We start from the raw sequence: 20,452 nt of genomic DNA, 5'->3' as shown, positions 1-20,452 counted from the left end.
CTCCTATACTGGCGGGAGGCAGGAGGCTGACTACTGTGTTTAAGCCAAGAAAATGAAGCCAGCTTCCTTTTCATGTTTTACATTTATATTGCTTAATAATAATAATAATGATAGTTGTTGTTGTTATTATTATTATTGTACTTTCCTTTGTTTTATCTTTATTACAATTTAAACATCAGTAGACTGACAGCAACACTGGACTCCCAGAAATAAGTGTTTAATTCTTTAGCAAATACTCTAGATCTCATGTTAATCCACATCTTAGACCTTGGCTAGGTTGTAGCAGGCTTGCAGGGACTTTGACATAGCCCATAACCATTCTCACTGAAACTCTTATGTAATCTGGGTGATGACCCACAGGATTTTTGAAAAGAATTGAGTAAAGTAGATCTGTGTATGGAAATTATAATATTTTAACTATAGTCCAGTAAAGACAGAAACATTGTGGTGGGCCTCATGCAGCCAAAGTGTGGAAATGATAAATGATATCATTAATATGGTTTGTTTTCATAATTACTGTTAAAGCCTGAGTGCCGGCCTGTAAAAACATCCGCACATCTTTTGAAGTTCATTAAGGCCTGTGTAATTTGACCGGAATTATTTGGACCTTTTTAATGTTCGTGTTTCCCCTTGAGAGGAACTGGGTAATATTAGGGATGTTCAGATTGCTCAATAGGACCCATCTGCAAAGCACTAAGAGCAGCTCACAATTATAGTTTCCAGCAAATGTGGAAATTTTGGCGTTTAGCAGCAGTTGGAGATTACAGCTCCTGCTGACAGTGTAATTGCTTAAAATAAGCTGTAATGAGGACTTGTAGAGCAGAAAGTATGGTAATAGAAAAAATGTTGTCAACTTGTTTTTGACATTCATGTTACAAACTAGAGGTCGTTTACAAACAAAATACATTTAGTTCTATATATATGTTATTGTCCACTGCAATCACATCTTGAAGTTTGCATAGAAATCCACTTCCTTTCTTTAGTGCATGTCTTTATTTTCAGATTATTACCATATTTGTTTAGTTTGCATTAATTTTAGCGAGTTCTACTTATCTCAGTTTTTTTTTATTTCAGTTTAAGTGCAAAAGTTGAAATGGTTGTACTTGGTATGAATTGAATTATTAGAGCGGACTTTTTCAAGTGAAATTACACTAAACCGTGGTTTATACCAAAATGCTCAAAAGATGTGACAAGAGATTGTCTTGGGTATAAAGGGGTATTTTTGAAAGTCAGTTTTAGTTTCTTTGTTCTTGAACAGAGATCCACTTAGTGTGGGCTCTCATGTGTTACTTTATATGAATGAACTGATTGATGGTAGCCCATTCCAGATTAAAACCAAAGTGGAATACAGTGATCATGGTATCTATCCCTCTATATACAGTGTGGATAGGGACAGATTAGTGTCTTATGTCCTGTTTGTTTAAAAGAAATAGAGTAGAAGAAGCTTATAGTGGATTACTGTTCCAGGACATTTTCTCTGTGCTTGTCATTAGCTAGTATTGTCAGTCTAAGGCAGGGGTCTGCAACCTTTAACACCCAAAGAGCCACTTGGACCCGGTTTCCACGCAAAAGAAAACACTGGGAGCCGCAAATACTTTTTGAAATCTAAAATGAAGATAACACTGTATATATTGTTTTTTTACCTTTGTGCTTTGTGTGAACAACTAAAGTAAGTAAAGTTTATTTATTAAGCGCTTTTCACAGACAGGCAGTCACAAAGCGCTGTACACAAATATTAAAATAAACAATACAATCAATAGACATTATACACAATGTAAAAGATCAAATGTAAATAATGTAAAGAATATAAAATACGTAGATCAATAAAAGGCTTGTTTGAACAGAAAAGTTTTTCACTGCTTTTTAAAAGAATCCACAGAGCAACTAAGGTGTGTTGCTTATGAAATCCATGAAGTGCTACGGAGAAAATTACATTTTATTTATGTAATTAACACAACACATTAACACATTAACACAACTCTTAAAGAAATATAACAAAAGGAAAGACACCCAGCTGAACTGAAATGATCCATGTAGCAAACAAAAGCTGTTGTGAGCCGCTACCCTTTTAAAAAGTAATTGGGAAAAAAAGCTCTATGCCGCTAAAAAAAAGTAGATATTTGCAAAATTCTGCCTAAATATCTATTTTACCTTGTTAATGTGTGTGGCGGGGCGTGGTCTGCAGTGCCGCTGAATGGGAGTCGGACGCACCTGAGCGGCACCCGCAATCACGCCTCGCCACCTTAAAGTCTGTGCTCTCTCTGCTGTTGTGTTGTCGGGCTGTGAGCTGAAAAGCTACAGCCAGCTGTATGCGTACTGCAACCGTGTGTGAAAAGTGATCAATATAGAGATGCTGAAAAGCATGTCCATGCAAACATTGTCGGGTCTGCCGTGATATGTTTACAATGAGACTTCTGGTCCCGAACCTCTGCGCACAGCGTCTGCAAATCGGGGCATTCATCTTTACGCAGGACTGTAAGCTGTCATCTGTGAGGCAGGAGCGGTGTTTGTTTTTAACATAGTTCACGGTTGAGAACAGCTGCCGACGTAATGTGGATCCGAAGATCCATAATTGGCCTATCTGGGGTTGAAAGTCTCGATAAATGCACGGCGTTTCTGCGGGTACACCGGCTTCCCCGAGTGTAACGCTTATTTTGAGCGATGAAAAAAATAATAAAATATTATTTTATTTTTATATTTCAAAATCACAACAATCTTCCAATTTAGAACTACAAGTTTTTTAAAAAAGAACTAAACACAAATAAAATGCACTTCAGCTAAATACTTCTAATTTATTTTCCCAAACCACCCGGAGCCGCAGTATAAGGACTAAAGAGCCGCGGGTTGCCGACCCCTGGTCTAAGGACTTCTGGTCTTATATGGTGGATTGGAATGGGTTTTATCCGATGGAGAGCATTTAGTTCATTTTACTTTTGATAATGACCACAAGTTCAGTAGGAGATATCATTTAATGTGCACTTTTTGTTTTTGTTTGTATATTTTTAAGTAATATTTTTAACATTGACTTAATGTTGGAAAATTATAAGTATAAATAGTTTTTTCTTCTTGACAATTTGGTAAACTGCTCCAGATGTTAAAGATGAGGTGTGATCAGCAAAGACAGAGAGGAACTGGCTGGACAGCAGTTACAGTGGATCATAATACTCTCAGACACTCTTTATTTTTTATGAGACAAAGATAAGGGCTTGGGTTTACTGAGGAGAGCCTTTCTGGTTTTGGCTGAGCTCACTGCTTGATCTGGGAGTTTTATGGCCGCTGAGTGCATTTGCCACTGATGTGGAGGTTCTGATTGATGCATTGCCTCAAGATGATTTGGGGAGGTGCCTCTGAGACTTGTTGGTTTGGCATATGGTCCAACTAGGCCCTTTTTTCTGTTAAATTCCTTCCAAACTATTTTTAGGGTTTACACAACCAAACCTCTTTTCTCCTAAATAATGGGTAATACATGTGAATAAGGAAACCCCTTTTTAAAGACTTCTTAAATCCCCAAGTTGGTATTTCATAATCTAAATCTGATATCTATTCAGCAAAGGCATGCTACTTTGAGTTTTGAATATTTAGGAGACAGACATAGATGTGATACTTGATCTTTGAGTGTGAAAATAGGTTTTAAAGTGGTGTGACCTGTTGAGGAGTTATGCTTTCCGTGTGTGTGGTCTTGCCACCCAGGGGTTGAATGCACAAAACTCTTAAGTAGAAAATTTGGGATGTATAGTCTGTTACAACTTCTTTGTGTAGCCTTAATTCTGCCACAGCCAGGACCAGCCCAATCCCAGGCTTCAGATCCATGGAGCATACTGAGTGCCAAACCAAAGGCTCAGATGAGATCCACTCCCTAGTGAATGGAACCCTGGACCATGATTTGAAAGAGCGCATACTAAGAAGAAAATATCCTAACTCCATTCTACGGTCCCAGGACATCCAGCCAGCCAACAAATTTAGCATCTGAGATGAACAGGACTTTCCTCCATTAAGGAGAAACCTCAGGTCTCCATCACAGAGCACTGGATCAGGTGCTTGAAGAAAACCTGGATCTTTATCTTGGCTTGCCTTGGCTCCTCCACAGCTTCCAGCACCACCTTGCACGTCATCCACATCCACTGTTCCATGACATTGCAGCCAACCAGCAAGAAACATTTTAATTATGAAAGTCATAAAGACAGAAAAATATAAGTATAACTGTATCAAAAGAGCAAAGCAATTAAATGTAGATAAATAAACATTAGCTTGCTTTCTTCTAAGTCCCCTTTAGTATACACCACTTAAAGGATCTGCTGATTATATTGAGTTAGTAAATAAAACATAAAACTTTTAATCCAATGTGTTTTTTCCTTAAGTGTACATACTGCATGGTCTCTGGCAGAATGAAACCTACTGTTTATGTGCTCATTCAACTTATATTTCACAAGTCAGACGATACAAAGGAAAAGTTGAAAGAAGTAAAAGAAAACAGCTTGTGGAAGTTTGCAATCAGATAGCACAAACTGGGTAATCTCTGTTCCAATGTTTTTTCTTTTCTCTTTTTCTTTTCTCCTCTCCTCCCCATCCTGGTTGGTGATGAAGGGAAGAATGGGGAAATCTTGCCTTTGATTCTCTGCTTGCAGGAGCAAATGGCTTTCAGAGATTGCACCGTAAATCCATCTGATCATCAGCTCAGTGGGGCCTTGTCTTCAGGACTGAGGAGACAGAGGACAAAAACACAGAGCTTTGGAGAATCTATTTTCCTCGAATCTAACCCCCTATAGCAGTAACAAAACCCATCCATGACTGTAAATAATAAAAAGATGGAGTAATGTTGGCACACTGTTGACTCCTTAGGCAGGTTGGAAGCTGCAGCGTGCATTCTGATGAGAGAAAAGGAGAACTACTGAAGGACAGAAGAATAGCCAAGTGTATGTGCTTGGGATTAGTTAAAAACGATCTCTGTGTGTTTTGTCATTCGAAATGACAGTGTATATGACAGTATAGTAATGGGAATCAAGAGAAATCGTTAGGCTGTTATGTAAGCTCCGCCTAAAACCTTACATACATTCAATCGGCCTTCTGCAAACTTGTGTTTATTGATTTTTTTTTCTTGTAGTTAAAGATAGATTTAACAATGAAGTATTGATGATTTGTACTAGATTGGCAAGAATCTGAAATGGTGCAGGAGACACTGGGTCTGTTGACAACAGGTAGAACTACTTGTTCAGAGTTGAGTGGTTTTTTGCATTCTGCATGTTGGCCGGCCAACAGCTGGTGAAGGGATTGTTTTACGTGCAGCTTTAATGTTTACATATGCTGAAATTTTGTTGTCAGTAGGTCTGTATTTAATGGTGAGCTAAATATGTGTTAGTAATCATACACTGTCTCACTAATAGTCTGTCCCCTTACCCAAGTTTCTAATGGAGAGTGACCCATTGCACTGATCTCTGTTCAGCATTCCAAACTGATTCAAAGCATCTGTAGATGGCAGTGCAGAAGTGTGTCATTCCAGGAAAAGACCTTACCCCCAGCCACCATTGCTTGTGAGTCAGCCAAAGCGGCATTGCCCATAGCTTTGTCTTTGAGGTCTGTGTTCCTGGTGGGATGAGGTTACTTCTCCTCCGCAGACAGTCCTCAGACACAGGAAAGCAGTTGGGGGAAAAAATTAAAGCCAGTGGCTTCATGATTCCAGTGAATCAAGTGGTGATCAATACACACTGGCCAGGATGCTGCTACTCTACAGTTTAATCCCTGCTCTCAGGCCATCCGGGCTAGAGCAATCCCTCAATGCAGCTTGTTATTTGCTGCGTGCTCCCACTGATATTGTAGTTTGGGAAATGATTACCATGCAATTAAGACTAATGTTCACTCCATTAGTACTTTCCTCTTAGAAAAACTGTAGGATGATATTGTATTGCACTTTGGAACTGTGTTTGCTTTATAAGCCCTAAAATGTAGAAAGGACTGTAAGAAGTGATTGCAATTTAGAGAAGAAATGTACCCTTTCATTTAGATCTTTAGATCATTATTTTTTTGTTGTGTGTCTTTTTGTCTTTATATACTATACTAAGAGGGGTATTTTTTCACTTTCAGGGAGAAAAAGTTACTAAAAGCAATAACCTCCATGTTTGTGTGTACTTCTATATTGCACAAACTGTGCTTTGTTTCAGGATGAGTGCATGCTCAGTTTAGTAGACCCTTACTCAATATTCAAATGATGATCCCGTTAATGACATGGCATTTTAACCACTAAAATCGCATATGCAAGCTATTTAGTAGAAAACCTTTTCTAATCATGTGTTCAGTTTTTTACTAAGTGAATTCTTTCTGTATAGCTAGCCTCTACTTTGGCAAGTTCAGCCCCCTATCATGTGTGGGCAAGAGAAGAAAAATGCAGCATGAATAATGACCCAGCATTACACTTTCCATGGTGTATGTTGCAGATATAGATAAAACTGTGATAGTTAGTCATAATTTCCCGACAAAACATAGAGCACCAATATTGTGATGTGAGGTGGTTACATCACAATATTGATGTAGGTGGTTAACATGTAACCTTGCAGAGATAGAACGCAGTATGAAATAAAGTAATATAGATTTAAAGTTTAAAGCAAGGTTTGAAAATGAAAATGTACAATAAATTGATGAGCTGTGACAATTGATTACTTTTCTTAATGTACAGAGTGCTTTGAGGTTTCAACAATGACAGCTCAAAACCAATCTCAGAATAATATATTAAAAATGTATATCTTCTAAAGAACTTATTATATTATCTTATCTTCTATAAGTCTTATTATAGAATTTTTCCATTTAGCTTTTTTTATGTCTCACAAAACAGGTGAGCGTTTTTTGGCCAGGGCCAGGGCCAGGACCTGTACTTTACTTTGCTACGGAAATCAGTAGGAGACCTGAGATCTAAGGACTAGCTTAGGATTCCAACATGTTTCAATGATGCAATTGAAATGATTTAGTTTTTTATGTAAGGCTGACAGTTTTCCATCTCTCAAGCAACGTGATGAATGCTGACAGTACCTCAGTTGCTTTGGACCCCAGTGTATAAAAGCTATGCAAACATAATGCCGGCTGCATTCCGCTTGCGTGCTTAAACCTCCTGCAGTAAGGCTTTGGTATTTCTCAACATTGACGGAAAGTCCTCTCCCATTTCGCTCTGTTTGATTTATTCTATCTTTCTGGTTTCAGAACATTGATGCTCTCCAAGAACACTTACACCTCTATAGTTTGTGCCTTCCAGCTGCACCTCACATGTGCAATTAAGTTGTCAGAGTAGCCTGAGCCGCTGCTTGCGTTGTTCTTGGAGACTGGTGCTTACATTGTTTAAGGTGTGCTTATGTTTTGTATAATGAACTTTTATTTGTGTATGAAATAATCGGAAGGCCCAGAGATTGCATGGTTATAGTTTGACAGTTTGTGTTAAAATCAGGTCTTGACCACTAGTTAGCAACAATTACCAAAGTGCTGATATAAAAATGTATAAGATATATAAAGAAATATATATCTGGATCTTATAGACTAATAATTATGAAGTAAAAAAGATCTGATTGGCAGTAACTACATAATAAATAATTGGAAAATAACTGGGCACTGCTGATTATTTTGAGTTAGAGCTATTCCTGCGTTTGGGAATTCCCCGTGTGTGTCGTAATTGACTTGTCTAAGATGTGTTTTTTTTTGTTTTTTTTTTGCACATGCCTGTGTGTGAGTGCGTATGTCAGGGATCTGTGTGGAGTGTTTTATTGTAGCTAACACATTGCAGTTATTAGCATTAGGGGGTAGCTGTGCCAGCGTAAGCAGAATGCCTCACATGCTCAGCCTGGGCTTGTGGTTAGCTGATGGAGACATCTGAAGGACTAGAGCCTCTCAGATCTAAATCAGGAACAATTTCTCCCTCTTTCCGATTCTCCCTCGATGTGTCTTTCTCTTTTGATATTCATGCCTCCACTTTACTGTTGTCACAGTCCTGTTTTTCTTCTTTTTTTTGTCATGGCTTCTGGCTCTTTAATCTTTGATTCTCTCACTCTTTGCTTCGGTTGACTCTCTGTATTCTTCTATTTCCTTTCATGTTTTCTTCTTTTCCCTAACACTTGTTACTTGTGAACACTGAAGTTGAGGTCACTAGTAGGAGCATAAAGAATTCACAGAGTGATTTTTGAATGGGCTTCAGTGGAAAGTGCAGTGGTTTGTTGTAATTATTTATCCAGGCTCCAAATTCCATCATGGCACCTATATTAGTTCAAGCCTGTTTGAATTCCTTGTTCCTGGATGTTAATCAAGTCTCAGAATTGGGGTTACTCAGACTCAGAGTCTTTTGTTTAAATAAAAAAATGTGCTAAACATTGTTTGCGAGGATAAAAGAGGACTGACCTCAGCACCCCTATTACTTTTGCAGACCTGCTTACTATTGTGGAGAAATGACTGCAAAAAACGATTTTGTAACAAAGAATCCAGTTTTCTGCATGAATACACAGGGCTTTGAGATTTATTAGATTAATGTAGAATTATGGACAGTTAAACTGGAACAACATCGGCTACTGTACCGTAAACACAAGATTGGTTTCTGCTGGTTTTACTTAAGACAAATAAAATGAACTGGGCTTTGAACTATTACTTGAAAGTGCAACAGAACAAGAGTAGAGCTAAAATCACCTAAATGTCAAATGTTTGAGGAGTGCACTTAACTTTAACTGGCCTTTAACTTTTACATTTTACTTTTACCATTTACACTTTAAGTTTATCTTGTTGTACCTTTACTGGCAGTTGGTTAAAAAGCTATACTGAAACTGCAGCCAGAGGTGATCTGTCTGGTGAGAACAGCACAAGGACAATGGCTGAACAAATTAAATACTCAGAAGTCAGAAGACCTCTTGTAGCTCCTTATGGGTCTGCTCTGTAACTGGGATCCCCGTTTGTCTTTGTTATTGTAAGTATGTTGGAGGCAGATAATAAACATAGACAGTTTGACTTGGGTAGAACAGAGGCACTCTTGGCAGAGACCTCCAACATGACATCACCGGTGTCGTTGTGATTCCTCCCCCTTCAGAGTGAAATAGTTTTGTAATTATGCATTCTTCTTTTGGCACATGCTTTGGAATCTTTTCTATGTCCTTGCTCCCCCTCTTTAATGAATACTTTATATTTTGGGGCTTCTGAAGGAAAGAAGGTGTTTGCTGGGATGGAATGTGCCTAGTAACACTTCAGGTATTACAGACCTATCACAGCTCCCCTTACACTTTAATAATCCAGAAATTCCCACCAGTATGTTTTTCTCTGTAGTGGTTATAGTAACAGCAAACTTGGTAAGTTGTGCTTTTTCAGACTGCTGAAAAAGTTTAATTCTCAGATCTTATTCTGCCTTGTATTTTATTGGTGCAGAAAATTTCATGTTATTGCCTACAGAACATTGTGTAGAGACTGTAATATTTAATTTGTGCAGTTAATCCACAGTAAATGGAGGTTTGTTTTTGTGTAGTGGATTTAGTTACTGAAACGGGGGGGGTAGACCACATTTTTGTGATATGCTACTTTCATTGAGATAATTATTCAGAATGTCACACAATGTGATATTCATCTGGGTTACTTTCAGGCTCTAATCCCCCCAATCTTCCATGGATTCCAGCTGCATGGCTCTAGTCCTTAAGTATGGGTCTGTATAATATTTTAGATTGTGTGTGCGTATACATTTGTGTGTTTTTTATGCACATATTTGTCTTTAAATATGCCTATGATGTCTGTGTATAAAATACGTAGCATAATTATAATATTAATACCCAACAGTTATTTGTGATGGAGACTGTGTGAAATTCTGTCCTCACCACTCCAGCTTCTGTAGTTCTCTTCTGTTTGAGGAGAAAATGAACCCTCTGTCTTTAATCATGGTAAAATAGCTTTCTTCATTTGTTACTGTTTCATTAAAAAGCCATTAGCAGCTAATTTTTAGCCGAGCTGATGGATGCATTCGAAGCCAAGAGACGTTAAAGAAAAGGTAATCTGAGTCAACTGTGATGTTCTCTGTTCTTTTCAGTAAAAATTCCGGTGGGGTTGTCATCAATGGTTGAAGCAGCTTAAGTGTAAAAGAAGTGGCTGCATACCATTTGACATTACTGGAACCATCCCAAACTGTGACATTATGTTTAAAACAGTGAGCCCCTTTTCATGTTTTTATTTCTCTCGGTGCCAGCTGGAAACCATTCTTATGAGAACCAGGGTCAACACTGTTAAAACAAGCTTCAGACTAGCTAATTATAGATGGGATGAGAAGCTCTAGAAGAAGTGGAAGGATGGAGACAATGTCAAATATAGGTAAAGCAGATGAAACATGAACAAAAGTGAAATGAATACTGCGATAGCAAAGAAGAACTTTGATGAAGCAAGATGTTGAGAGAGGCGGGAGATGAGACCTAGGAGCACTAAAAAAACAGAAGCACATTTTTAGGACAATAGTGTGTGTGTGTCTTTGGTAGTTTTTTTCACTGTTGTTCTGGAAAAACAGCCTGGAATGTCCCACGTTCGCATTATATCCTTTGAGTATCATATGATTCACTGGTTACTTGGAGGTGTGAATGCTAGGCCTTAACATGTCGGGCAGAGGTTCTGTGTGTGTCTGTGTTTATATGAGTACGTGAGTGATTTACAGGAGAAGGGGTTCTGTGTGAGATAAGGAGCCTATTGGGTTTCCTTCATTTATTTTCTCACTCTGTAGGCGTTCGCCCTCCCCTGCCGTGCCTCCAGTATCCAGGCCTGCTGCTTTGATGTCAGCATGAGTTCACCAGCAACCTGCAGAGGAAAAACAACAAAAACAGAGTGTGTTTATCTAGCAATGGTCTGCATGCTCCCATTAATGTGCTGAAACTGTGTGAAATTGACCAGTTTTAAAAATGTTTTGGTTTCAAAGATCAGGCGGTTGCAGAGAAGCGAGGTAGTCGGCTGCTGGTCCTTGCCAATTTTTTTTTTCTTGTGTTAAAAACTGAAATTGGAAAATACTTAGCAATTTCTGAAAAGAAAAAAAAATATAGTGCTTGTTTTTTTGTTTTTTTTTGTCTAATATTTATTAAGAAATGTGAATGGGCAACAACAACTCTGGTAATTTGCCTACTTTTTAGCCAGTCCAGGTCAGAGAAAGCCTCAAATCACAAGAAACTGTAGCAAGGGTGTTATTCTGCTCCCGCAAATACTTTATAAGTAAGTAATTAACATATTAATGAGTATATTAATTTGAGCAGACTAAAAAAATGAATGACTGCATTAAGCTTAGAACATGAACAGATACTTTGAAATATTTATTTATAATAAAACATACCTGCGTGATATGAAATATCTTAAGACATATTTGTATTTTTTGAAGCTTTACCAGTTTACATATAAATGTCATTGTCACTAGCAGATATGATGTTGCTGGTTTCTAGTATGTGTAGGTTATAGCCAGATTATTTGTACAAGGAACTTGTGAGTTTCTTATCTACAGAGGTGCTGTTCCTAATAGCTGGAAGTGGTGGTGGTATTCAGCTAATGCGCTGAGCAGCTCATATGGGTTGACCCTCCAGACAGACTCGGCACACCGCCTCCTGCTCCCTGACTGAGTCAGACGATTACAGGAGGACAGAGGTCACGTCTGGCCTTCCTGTGCCCTAACCCTCTATGGGTGCCCACTTACCCTCTGAGTAGGGGGTCCCCCTCACTTGTCACTCACACCACCAGCTTCATGTTTCTGTCCCTTTGTTCTGGTCTCATTATCATCAAGTCTCTTTCACTCTAAATGTCCCTCAGCTTTTCTTGGTTTTGCCGTCTCGCTCTTTTTTTTCCACTGTTATTTTTTTCGCTTATCTATTGGTTTCATGTCTCTCTTTTCCTTTTTAACTACCATCATATTTGGTTAACAGCTGAGGTGACATGCCTGCAGGGGAAGCAGCCCTACTTTTTCCGGTCCTCGTGTCTATCTTTCCTTCTCCTTTTCTCCATCCTTCTTAGGCTCCCTCCCTGTGCTGTGCCCTGCTGTGGAATTGGAGAGATCGATTTACTTGGCAGCAGCTGAGGGCAGGCTTCATTTGTCCCAGGGCTTCCTTCTGAAAAGGCATTTTTCACCTCTGGAGAATTGCTCACTGCCCATGGTGACATTGAGCGCTTAATTGCGCTACTTCCAAATTTGGCAGTCTTGTTCTTCATAGTGCCAGTTCAAGTTGTTGAACTCGATGTACTCTTGGCTTGCCGGGCTATGCATTCCTTTAGGTATAGATATGAGACTAAAGGGGGAAGGAGACTGTTTCTTACTCTAATGTGCTCAAGTAGGGTATTGTGATGTAAACTAAGGTTTGGAGTGTGTATCTTAAACCTTCCTAATCAAATAACAATCCCTTTTCTATTGTAGCATGTTTAAATATTATAGGTGCACCTTATTATTCGCAGATCTTTATTCTTTGTAACCTTGATGAAGTATTTATTATTTCTCCCTCTCTGTTTACCAATTCCCACCGCTCTCTGATGAGGAAAAAACTGATTGCACAGTGGAGTTCTATTGGATAGGGCCTTAGTGAAGTAACATGTAAATATTTCTGCCAGAGCCTCTCTCATCTCTTTTGAGTATTGAGTGTTTACTGCACTGGGGGATACTTCTGTCAGTGTGTCTGCAACTAAGATAATGCAAAGTATGTTTAAAACCAAATCATCATTACTCAACTAAAACCAAAGGGTTCACTGTCATTAAATAGTGTTAGAACCAGGGATTGTCTGTTACATATGTAAGCTGCATGAATGTATTAAAATTTGCAACACGCGACCTGCCTGCAAAGGGTGTCTGTCAGTTTAAACTGGATCGGTTCAATATTTATAAATAAAGTGTGTGTGTGGAGTAGCCAAATATATTTGGTTTTGACACCTTCAGTGCTTACATGTGTCAGGATAAAGGGTGACTCCTGAGACGCTTAAATGCTAAACACATGTGATCTCCCTTTTCTTGTCCAAATTATCTGACTAACCTACCACCCAGGCTGATTGTGCAAAGGTTACAGCGCTGCAGTAACCTCTAATCAACGCCACACTGAGTTTTAACTCAGTGAAAAGGTGGAGAGATTACTAACTTCTCAGTTTTGCTTCTGATATATTGTTTCTTTGACACTGTATCTAATTTTTTTTTCATTTCTTCATCCTATCCACTGCTGCAGGCTTATGTCTACCATGAGTTTGAATATGAGGTATTTGCTATTATACATAGTAGCTGTTAGGAGTTCAGCGTTAGCTGCTGTAGTCATAGCATTTTTGTGCTCTGATAAGTTTTTCTCCCCTATTCTCCAAATTGCTCATTTATGGTTAAATTCGTCTTTACAACAGGGCTGGATATATTCCAAGCTGGACACACGTTTATCATGTGGATACAGTGACAGATCTGACAGATTTCCACCCATAGAATCTTATTATTACTTGTCGAATCCAAAACTGTGACTTAGCAAATCCCTCAGTCCCTCAAAAAGGCACATTTATTAAATTTACAAACTTAACCTTATTGTTGCCCCTTCAGTGGCTTTAATAAAATGTGCTGTTTTTAAGCAAAAAAAAAAATAAGCCAAGCATTATTAGTATTGCTAGTGGTGCAATAATGGATCTACCTTGCTAAGGAGCAAAACAAATCCCATTTTTCCTTGCTTTTTGACTTTGCTGCTGTAACACAAACAACAGTGACGTCACTCCCAGCTCTGACATCTGACTTCTGAGGCAGACGGAATGCAGCATTAGTCCTTGGCTGTCAGTAGTCTAAAACCACTGTTTCTGACCCCTCCACTGTTTGTCCTCATGTCTCTGCTGTTTTATTTGTACAGAACACCCACTAGCCTGAGGCTCTCTACAAGCTACAACAATAAATAAGCTCCTTAGCTTGAATCTTGGGTCATTCTGTTTATCACCAAGCTCATCTCTAAATGGGGGATGATCATTTCATTTTCCTATATACCCATTAACACATACATACACACATTTTGCACTTATGTTCCTGGGCTTGACAAGCCACTGATGTCTCCAGTGCAGATGACATGTGCTGTCATGGACTAGAGACCTTCATCTTTCTCATCCAAGGACCAGAGTTTATTTGTAGAGGCCACAAGGATGGTTGTTAATTGGTGGGAGGAAGGTTATTCAGAAGGCTATTCAGAAGGTTTAGTGTAAGAAATAGTGGTCCACGGTAAGTTTTCTTTTTATCCCTGCCACTGCCAGTGATGCAGGAGAGCAGATTCTCAGTTTATATTAATTTCATGATCTAAGAAAAATGTTTTATGCATGAAAATTCACATATTCCCTATCTAATTTAATCAAGAACTAGTTTGCACACACTAGGATCACAACTACTATATGTTATATTATTACATTGCTTTAATGTGGTTACAACTGATAGCTTATAACTGTAGAGCTCTTGTAGAGGCCCTTTTTTTCCAGCTTCTGTCATCACAGGCATTGTTGTTTGTTTTTGTTTTATCAGGATGACCACGAAAGTGGCTCTAGTTCCACCAGTCGCAGTGTCTCAGACAGCTCCAAGGCTGTGGCCAAGCCCCGTCGCCTACAGCAAGCTGCCCCGAGTGACCCAGACCTGCCTCCAGGTAAGTGATGTAAACTGGCTCAGTGAGGCTGTTCTGATTCCCTCACCTACCTACTTGACATCAACATGTTCCTTAAAAGTGGACTGTCTTAAGTGTATCAGTTCATATGATCTGATATGGGACTGTCAAAGTGACCACCTTTGGTTAGCTATGACTTCCCTGCTCAACATGCAAACAAAGACACAACTTATTTCAATATACAAAGATCAGAGCTCTGCACTGGTCTAATTTTGCAACCCCCATTCAACTGCAGGTGCAGTCTCAGACTACTGGACCTAAATTTAATAATAAATTTATTAATAAATTGTTACCTAAATTTATTCTAAAGTCCAACAGACTTCCCTGGATCTCAGAGAGGGATTAGGACCAACTACAAAGTGTGCTTAAAATAAATTCTTGGTGGCACAATGTGTATGTGCAATATTAGAATTATTATAGTTTTGGATTTTCTAATTAGTTTTTATTTTTATTTCATTTTTAATTTTTGTTTTTAATTCTCTGTAGTTTCAGTTCATTTCCAGAGTGGGATTCTCTTGTGAGTTTATTTTTTTATTAGTTTCAGTCTTAAATTTATTAATTATTATCTTAATAAATATTGTTATTGGAGGGCACATGCTGAGGCAAGATCTAGGAAAATTAATTCAGGCATTGCAATAAAAGCAGATAACTTTTTGAAAGTGTTGTAGACTTCCAAAGCTTCAAAAACTTGTCCACCACTGCCCCATCAAGGAAGATGTATTTATTTATTTTTACCAAAGTAACCAACACTAAAACTAAGGATATATCTGTATATTTAGTTTTTTTTAAATTAGTTTTTCAAGTTCACAAAATTGCTTCAGGTAGTTTTATTTTATCCAAGGACCAGAGTTTTTTTTTTTTTTTTCAAAAGTAGTTAACTAATATTTTTTTCATATTTTATAACTTTACATACATGGCTGGTTGTATGTATGCATGTATACATACATGCATCCATCCATCCATCCATCCATCCATCTCCTGTTTAGCCTATAAGAGTTTTTTTATTTTGGGATGAGCCACGTAGCACTGTTTTTCACAAGTGTAAATCACCCAGAGTGAGCATGGGGAATGTGCCTGTTATAAATCATACGGTGATGGCTCTTATCAACAAAGCTCCTTGACCACATGCCTCCCACAGGGCCACGGATTCCATACCTACCTTACTGCAGCCCTTTAGTGCACCTCACAAAGAGCAGTTTTGTTTGAGAGTGGCTAAATGTATTTTTGACCCTAATCTTTTATGCTGACAGTTTTATTTTTAAAATGTATGGATGCAACTATTTCATCAAATACCTCTGAACATATAAACTAATTTTCAAGTAGGTGTGTAGGTGTTCGACAACCTTTCAGACTATGAAGATCTATGAAAAATAATCTGTTTAGAGAGCACAAATGAAGGAAAAAACATAATCCAAGAGGCAGGGGTCATGAGCTGAGTTAGGTCAGCTTGAAAAAAGCTTCACTCCCAAACCCTGGTGTGGTTGAATGTATGAACTTGCACTCCTGGCTGGTTGTATCTTGGGAGGATCCATTTCCAGGCTTTACATTATGAGATAATATCTCTCCCCAGCTGTTAAAGCACGGTTCCTCACACCCAGGCATCTCCCTTTAGGGCTGCTTCCAACAGATCTCCCAGTAGTGTGTGTGTGTGCGCGCCATGTTTTTAGTGTGTTCTTCTGTGTGCACACCCTCAACTTTTCTACTAGCAGACCTTATTTCAGCCCATTACAGACTGCAGAGACAACTTTGGGGTCAGAGGTTGCTGCACCTCGGTAATGGCAAGGAAGCAAATGAATGCCGTAATCCCAACCTACCTAATTAAAAGCTTGAGGTTAAAAGGTAGATGAGGTAAAACTAACCTGCTATGACTCAGACAGAGGATGTTTTCCCAAGAATAAGATACAAACCAAACCTGACAGAAGCCTTTAATGTAGTTGAAGTATGGTGTTTTTTTTCAGAGATGGGATGCCTAACATTAGTGCCTCAACAATCTGTTAAAGTGCTGAAATTTTGTCTTTCAGACAAAGATCATGTCACTGCTATATTACTGTTCCTTTGAGTCACAGAAATGCCTTCAAACGCCATGGTATAAATGTGCTTTTCTTAATGTCACTTTTTGTTTCTTTAAGTTAATGTATGGGTAGTTGCATTAATGATGCTAAAACATAGCTGGGAAGTGCAGCTTTGATGCAAAGACCATTCAGACTTTCAAATCTTATGGCAGACATGACTCGGTCTTCATGTAAAAACACCTGTAAGTCATAAATAATACATCATCTTTGTGGAATGTGAACTGTTGTATGTACCGTATTATATGAACATACAATAGTAAAATGCATGCACTGTTAATACATCCCTGTATGGATATGCATTTTACTGTTTGTTACTTAAAAGTGCATGTTGACCATAAACTAATTCACCCACAATGCATTTTGATTGTCTGTCCATCAGGTTTGAGCTTTTTTCACCAAAAAGCCAAAACAGCAAACCATTAAAGAGCAGGTAAACGGATACCACAAAAAGATGTAAACACAAAGCACGGCTCCCACCTACAGGACATGCCCACTGGGTGTGGAAAGCCGACATCTCACAGATTCTGAAACTCCAGATTTCGTCACTCTCCAACCAAAATTCATTGAACCAGCAGCTAAAGAAGAGCACCACACAACACTTCACGCTTGAAAAACATTGTAATGAATTCCCACTTACTTTGGCTGTCTTGCTTCCACCATCATAAAATTGCATTACCTCCACAGCTCTATCTCTCAGTGGGCTTCGTGACTAGTTTCCCATTAAAAACCTCTATTTTCTACCATATTACACACCATATTACCACCAGTCTACAGTCTATTTGACAAGAAAGCCTAATTTCTGCTATTTAGTCCCAAAGAAATTTCAAGTTTCATAATTTATGCCAAATTGCAAAATGCTTCGTTATGTCTATAATAAAACCTCTGCAACTTTGTGACAAACAGAAAAGTTGGTTTTTCACCTTCTACTATAGAAAGCTGTTTTTTTTTAATAACTACAGTTCAAAAACAACAACATCCACAACAACAAAAAAAGGATAGTCTGTGCAATGAGCTACCAGAACTTCTTCTGTTATTTTACACATTTATTTCTTACAACTGAGTCCAAAGAGTCGAGCTGGCAGATTTCTTTCTTTGTCACAGCAGCTTTTTCTTTAACATGTAGAAAAACAGTTACATATGTAGCCTCTTTACACTGACAGAAAGGGGAGTTTCACTGGTCTGGCCCGCTTAAGATCAAAGTGGGCTGTATGTGGCCCGCAATATAAAATTAGTTTGACAACCCTGTACTGCATTAGGGCTGTTTGAAAAGCTGCATTGTGCTTTCTAATTGTAACTGGTATATTGAAAAAGCCACACATCAGTGCATCTTAATCTTGCATTTGATGGTCTTTTAATGTAAATGGATAAATGTATGTAATATAAGTACATTCTGTTCAGAATTGTGCACCATTTTTCACTGCATTTGAATTTTCTGTTATATTTTATTTTAAATACTCAGTCGTTTTTTTTTTTATTTTGATTGTATAGCAGTTTGTGACTATATGTCTGTGTAAAGCACTTTATAAATAAACTGTACTTACTTACCTTTACCTAGTATGATACATTATTACATACAGTAATACTTTCAGTTGCCATCATGCCAGAAGCCAGTTTACAGCTTCCACGCTGATTCTGTATTCTAACCATACTACTGCTATTATGTCATACATCAGTACTTTTTTAGAATTTTAAAAGCCTGGTAATTAACATCCTTTTTGTACTTTCTTGCTTAATATTTTAAGCTATGTGCTTTGTCAGTATAAAGTTACTTGTGCAAATAATTTTGTGTCAGAGGCAGTGATAGACGGGTATAATTTTGAGTAAATGAGCGATACAAGAATGTGGCAATGGTTGTGTACTTGTTAGCCTTAAGGAAGATCTGTGTTAGATGTGAGACCCTCACAGCGCAAAGACCTGTTTAGATCTTTGTCAGTATCTGCGTTTACAAACCACTTTGTTGCGTCTTATCCCCTTAACTCCCATCCCCTTCAAAACAACCAAAACTAAACATGGTGATACCAAAAGGCAGGCCCTTCACAATTATCCAGTTATTCAGCTCTGAGCTCTCACATGCTGAATGGATTTATCGTCCTCGTTCACTCTGTGGTGGAAAATAGTGATGTTAATTCATATGCCATGGGATTGGTAGCCACACAAAGACCAAAGACCAAGTGCTTCCACCTTGGGCGATTCTGTGAGTGATTATGTTTACTGCTGCTTGTGGGGGGACGAGTGGCCACCGTTTGTGAGAACCACATTTGCCTGTTCCAGGAGATTCCTGCTTTGGTTCTATTCACGCCGTTGAAAATGTGGTTTGTTTTATATGACTTCAAAGCAATTTAATAGTGGCAGTTCTCCCTTTGAATCTGTGTTAGCCATACTGAAACCTATGAATTTGGTGTATCAGAAGCTACCCTCCAAAGTCTGCTTATAAGTCACAGCATGTCTGTTTTTGTGAGTGAAGTAGGATCTTCAGGATTTGGTGTTTCTTTTTTTCCTGTTTCTTTTGTTTTACATTTTTTGATTGTGTGTCTAGTTGAAGGAAGCTAGTACACAACAAATATTCTTGAAGTGCTTTCAAGCTTACATAATTGAATTGTGTGCAGAGGGGATTATTGAGAATGAACAGTTATATCTATAACTTCTGTTCCCTGAAGGAGAGGAACGAGGCACAACACATAAGTATGGGAAATCTCGCCCTCGCGTTTTTCTTTATTTTAATGACTATCTACGTTGTAGATTTTTACTGAAAGACTCAAGACTATGAATGAACACATACAGAATTATGTGTAGTTATTAGTAGTATGTAGCTTCATGAGGTAGTCACCTGAAATGGTTTTCCAACAGTCTTGAAGGAGTTCCCAGAGATGCTGAGCACTTGTTGGCCCTTTTTGCCTTTACTTTGCCTTTACTATGTCATCCCGAACTATCTTGATTGGGCTTAGGTCAGGTGACTGTGGAGGCGCAGAACTCCATCACTCTCCTTCTTTGGTCAAATAGCCCTTACAAAGCCTGGTGGTGTGTTTGGGGTCACTGTCCTGTTGAGAAATAAATGATGTTTAACTAAATGAAAACTGGATGGGATTGCATGTTGCTGCAGGATGCTGTGGTAGCCACGTGGTTCAGTGTGCCTTCAATTTTGAACAAATCCCCAACAGTGTCATCAGCAATTCACCCCCACATCATCACACCTCCTCCTCCATGCTTCATGGTGGGAACCATGCATGTAGAGACCATTCATTCACCTTTTCTGCATCACACAAAGACACGGTGGGTGAAACCAAAGCTCTTAAATTTGGACTCATCAGACCAAAGCACAGATTTCCACTGGTCTAATGTCCATTCCTCGTGTTTCTTGGCCCAAACAAATCTCTTCTGCTTGTTGCTTTAGCAGCTGTCTGACCAAAAAGGCTTAATTGGCGCAGTCTTCTCTGAACAGTTGATGTAGAGATGTGTCTGCTCCTAGAACTCTGTGTTGCATTTATCTGGGGTCTAATCTGAGATGCTGTTAACTTGCAATTTCTGAGGCTGGTTACTCGGATGAATTTATTCTCTGCAGCAGAGGTGACTTCTGGTCTTCCTTTGGTCCTCGTGTAAGCCAGTTTCGTCATAGTGCTTGATGGTTTTTGTGACTACACTTAGGGACACATTCAAAGTTTTCGCAATTTTCTGGACTGACTGACCTTCAGTTCTTAAAGTAATGATGGACTGTTGTTTCTCTTTACTTAGCTGATTGGTTCTTGGCGTAATATGAATTCCAACAGTTGCCAAATAGGGCTGTCA

The 20,452-nt window shown here is 38.6% G+C and overlaps 1 protein-coding gene across 3 annotated transcripts in view; it reads left to right on the top strand.

The window, feature by feature from the left end:
- LOC116315277 (vacuolar protein sorting-associated protein 13B) overlaps nucleotides 1–20,452 on the top strand; it is a 298,439-nt gene that overhangs the window by 5,018 nt on the left and 272,969 nt on the right. For all 3 annotated transcript variants that reach the window (XR_005614739.1, XR_005614740.1, XM_039619055.1), the window contains exon 4: nucleotides 14,462–14,579. Coding sequence is in view for 1 of the 3 variants with exons in the window: in XM_039619055.1 (XP_039474989.1) it covers nucleotides 14,462–14,579 (118 nt within the window). In the remaining 2 variants the exon portion in view is untranslated. The remainder of the gene's footprint in view (nucleotides 1–14,461; nucleotides 14,580–20,452) is intronic.

The sequence above is a fragment of the Oreochromis aureus genome, linkage group 11 (assembly GCF_013358895.1).
Source record: "Oreochromis aureus strain Israel breed Guangdong linkage group 11, ZZ_aureus, whole genome shotgun sequence".
NCBI classification, from domain to species: Eukaryota; Metazoa; Chordata; class Actinopteri; order Cichliformes; family Cichlidae; genus Oreochromis; species Oreochromis aureus.
The sequence above is the reverse complement of the archived record's forward strand: the minus strand, read 5'-3'. Positions and strand labels throughout refer to the sequence as shown.